This window comes from Palaemon carinicauda, chromosome 18 (genome assembly GCF_036898095.1).
Source record: "Palaemon carinicauda isolate YSFRI2023 chromosome 18, ASM3689809v2, whole genome shotgun sequence".
NCBI classification, from domain to species: domain Eukaryota; kingdom Metazoa; phylum Arthropoda; class Malacostraca; order Decapoda; family Palaemonidae; genus Palaemon; species Palaemon carinicauda.
In genome coordinates this window covers 108,002,649-108,005,148 of record NC_090742.1, presented here as the reverse complement: position 1 = coordinate 108,005,148, position 2,500 = coordinate 108,002,649, and the positions used below count along the sequence as shown (strand labels likewise).

The following is a 2,500-nucleotide window of genomic DNA, read 5'->3' as shown; positions in this document are numbered from 1 at the left end:
AGTAACAAGACAGAACAGCTGCCCGAGAGAACCCTCAAGCAAGAGAACTCTAACCCAAGACAGTGGAAGACTATGGTATAGAGGCTATGTAGTGCCATAGCCTCTATACCATAGTCTTCCACTGACTAGAGAACAATGGTTTGATCTTGGAGTGTCCTTCTCCTAGAAGAGCTGCTGACCATAGCTAAAGTCTCTTCTACCCTTAACATCTTGAGAAATAAGGGAATACATATATACACGAAACTAAAAATACAATATCAAATGCTACAATGCAAGATATAGGAAAGAACATGTGATACTGGAACAGGGAGACCTACTGAGATGATAGATTCGCTGCCAATTACCTCCGCCCAACGTATCATACACAACATGCGTACATTTATGTACACGACTGTAGTGCCACTGCACATTTGTAACTTCAAGAGATAGTCATTAAATAAATAACGGAGATGTCAAAAAATATATATTTGAATTAACGTCAAATGAGAGGCCGTTCTATGAGGAGTAAATGTAAATCGATACATTTAAAAAAGACCACTCAAAAACAGAGCACGCTTCACGGTAGATATGGCAAGTGCAAAATGACATGGCAAATGCAAATTGACATGGCAAGTGCAGATTGTCATGACAAGTGCAGATCTGTTTGGGCCGATAATAACCTGTTCACCGTATACTTCTCACAAAAAGGGTTTCATATGTCTAGGAAGGGAGTAAAAAAACATAATTTGCAAAAAAAAAGTGAAAACATATAAGAAAGAAACATGACTGTCGAACCATTAGACAGATAAAGGATGGAGTTGTTTACATCTGTGATGATTGAGACTGGAGCAGATGGGTTCTTAAATCTTCTATTTTTATAAACAGACCTTTTCCTTCAAATAAAGGAATAACAATGAATTTCAGGTAAGAATCAAAATAATAATATCCATATAAATAGCATAGCCATGTGCTTGTCATCAACATCAAATTAAACAAATGGCCTATATGGCCATAGCATTGTCTTCACCATTACAACACTCATATCTCTTGACTAATTTATGACAGTAATCCTTTATCAGTGGTGGTTATAAAACTTATTCATACTTGCTAACCGTCTTATATGGACCCAATTACGATAGTTTCAGAATTTATTTTTTTTAAGTTTTCTTGACAAAACAATGAATATAACTATAAACTATTTTATAATTACAGTACTTTTATTGATAAAACGGAGTATTTTTTCATAGTTTGTACTTAAATGCTTACCTTCTATTTCAGATCTCCACTCTTCGGAAAAAGCTGCTCACCTATACCAAACTAATTGTTGTAAGAAATCCTTATGAGCGCCTCATCTCAGCTTTTAGAAACAAGTTTGAAGGGACAGGAAAAGACCATTACAAAAAGAATTATGCTTATCACATAATGAAAACTTACCGTAAAAATTTAAGCTACTCCGAGATTCCATTATCGGGAGATGGCCTTACATTTCCTGAATTTGTGGCTTATATAATAAACTTACCAAGCGGTTATTTTGATGAGCATTGGAAATCATATGCTGACAGCTGTTATCCATGTGCTATTCAATACGATGTCATTGCAAAATATGAGACGATGGCAGAAGATTCTAAGAGGTTTCTTAAACTTATAAATGCTCCTTCTGATCTCCACTTTCCCAAATATACACCAAGCAACACTTCAAAAATAATTGATGCTTATATGGCTACGCTGTCCACCGATCAAAGAAAAATTCTTTATTCTGTATATGAAAAAGATTTTAAAATGTTCGAATACAGTGAACTTAAAAATTAAAGGAAAGAAAGAATTGGAAAAATACATATCAAAATATTTAATGAAAACTGTAAACAAGCAATCAAGATATTTGCAAATGACTTATAAAACACTATAGGGCCTAAAGAAAAAAAAATCCTTTGTCTCTTTATGTAAAATTTGATCACATGCAATGGACCACCTAAACTTTTCTAAATGTTGTAGTACTGTATTCATAAATACTATGGCTACAGTTTACAGAACAATTATATTACATAGAAATATAAATAAGTTTTATTTAGCTATTACAATAAAAGCTATCTACGTCCTCTTCCTCCTCCCCGCCCTCGGCTACCTCTTCCACCTCCTCTCCCACCTCTAGGACCTCCTCTACCACGGCCCCCTCTCCCTCGCCCTCTACCACGTCCACTTTCTTGAGATGCCCTATGCTTTTCAACAAGAGGAAAAAGTGTACTGCAGCAGAAAATACACCCATTAGCAGTTAACTGTCCATCTTTCAACTTGCTTTTGCCCTGTAAATAAATTCAGAACCAGTCAAAATTTTTAGTTTTTCTACCCCTCAATACATAGTATCGAAGGTTATAAAAAACTGTTACCAGCATATACTATCTTCATAATGGTGAAATACAAAAGCTATAATTGACAAAAAGACCTAAAACAAAATTGTACAAGGCGAACAGCTATAAACTTCATACATAATCAAAATTGATAAAATGAAAGAAATTTTTCTTAC

The 2,500-nt window shown here is 34.6% G+C and overlaps 2 protein-coding genes and 1 long non-coding RNA gene across 3 annotated transcripts in view; 2 read left to right on the top strand and 1 right to left on the bottom strand.

Annotated features, from left to right (window-relative positions):
* The window catches only part of LOC137657141 (carbohydrate sulfotransferase 11-like), a 90,315-nt gene extending 88,505 nt beyond the window's left edge, over nt 1-1,810 (top strand). The window contains exon 6 of the mRNA XM_068391496.1: nt 1,258-1,810. Coding sequence (XP_068247597.1) covers nt 1,258-1,788 — 531 coding nt within the window. The 3' untranslated portion in view covers nt 1,789-1,810. The remainder of the gene's footprint in view (nt 1-1,257) is intronic.
* Nucleotides 1-2,500, top strand: part of Top3beta (topoisomerase 3-beta) — a 360,065-nt gene that overhangs the window by 170,707 nt on the left and 186,858 nt on the right. The gene's annotated exons all lie outside the window — the stretch shown is intronic.
* The window catches only part of LOC137657142 (uncharacterized), an 859-nt gene continuing 169 nt past the window's right edge, over nt 1,811-2,500 (bottom strand). Inside the window, exon 2 of the long non-coding RNA XR_011047125.1 lies at nt 1,811-2,279. This is a non-coding gene — a long non-coding RNA (uncharacterized lncRNA). The remainder of the gene's footprint in view (nt 2,280-2,500) is intronic.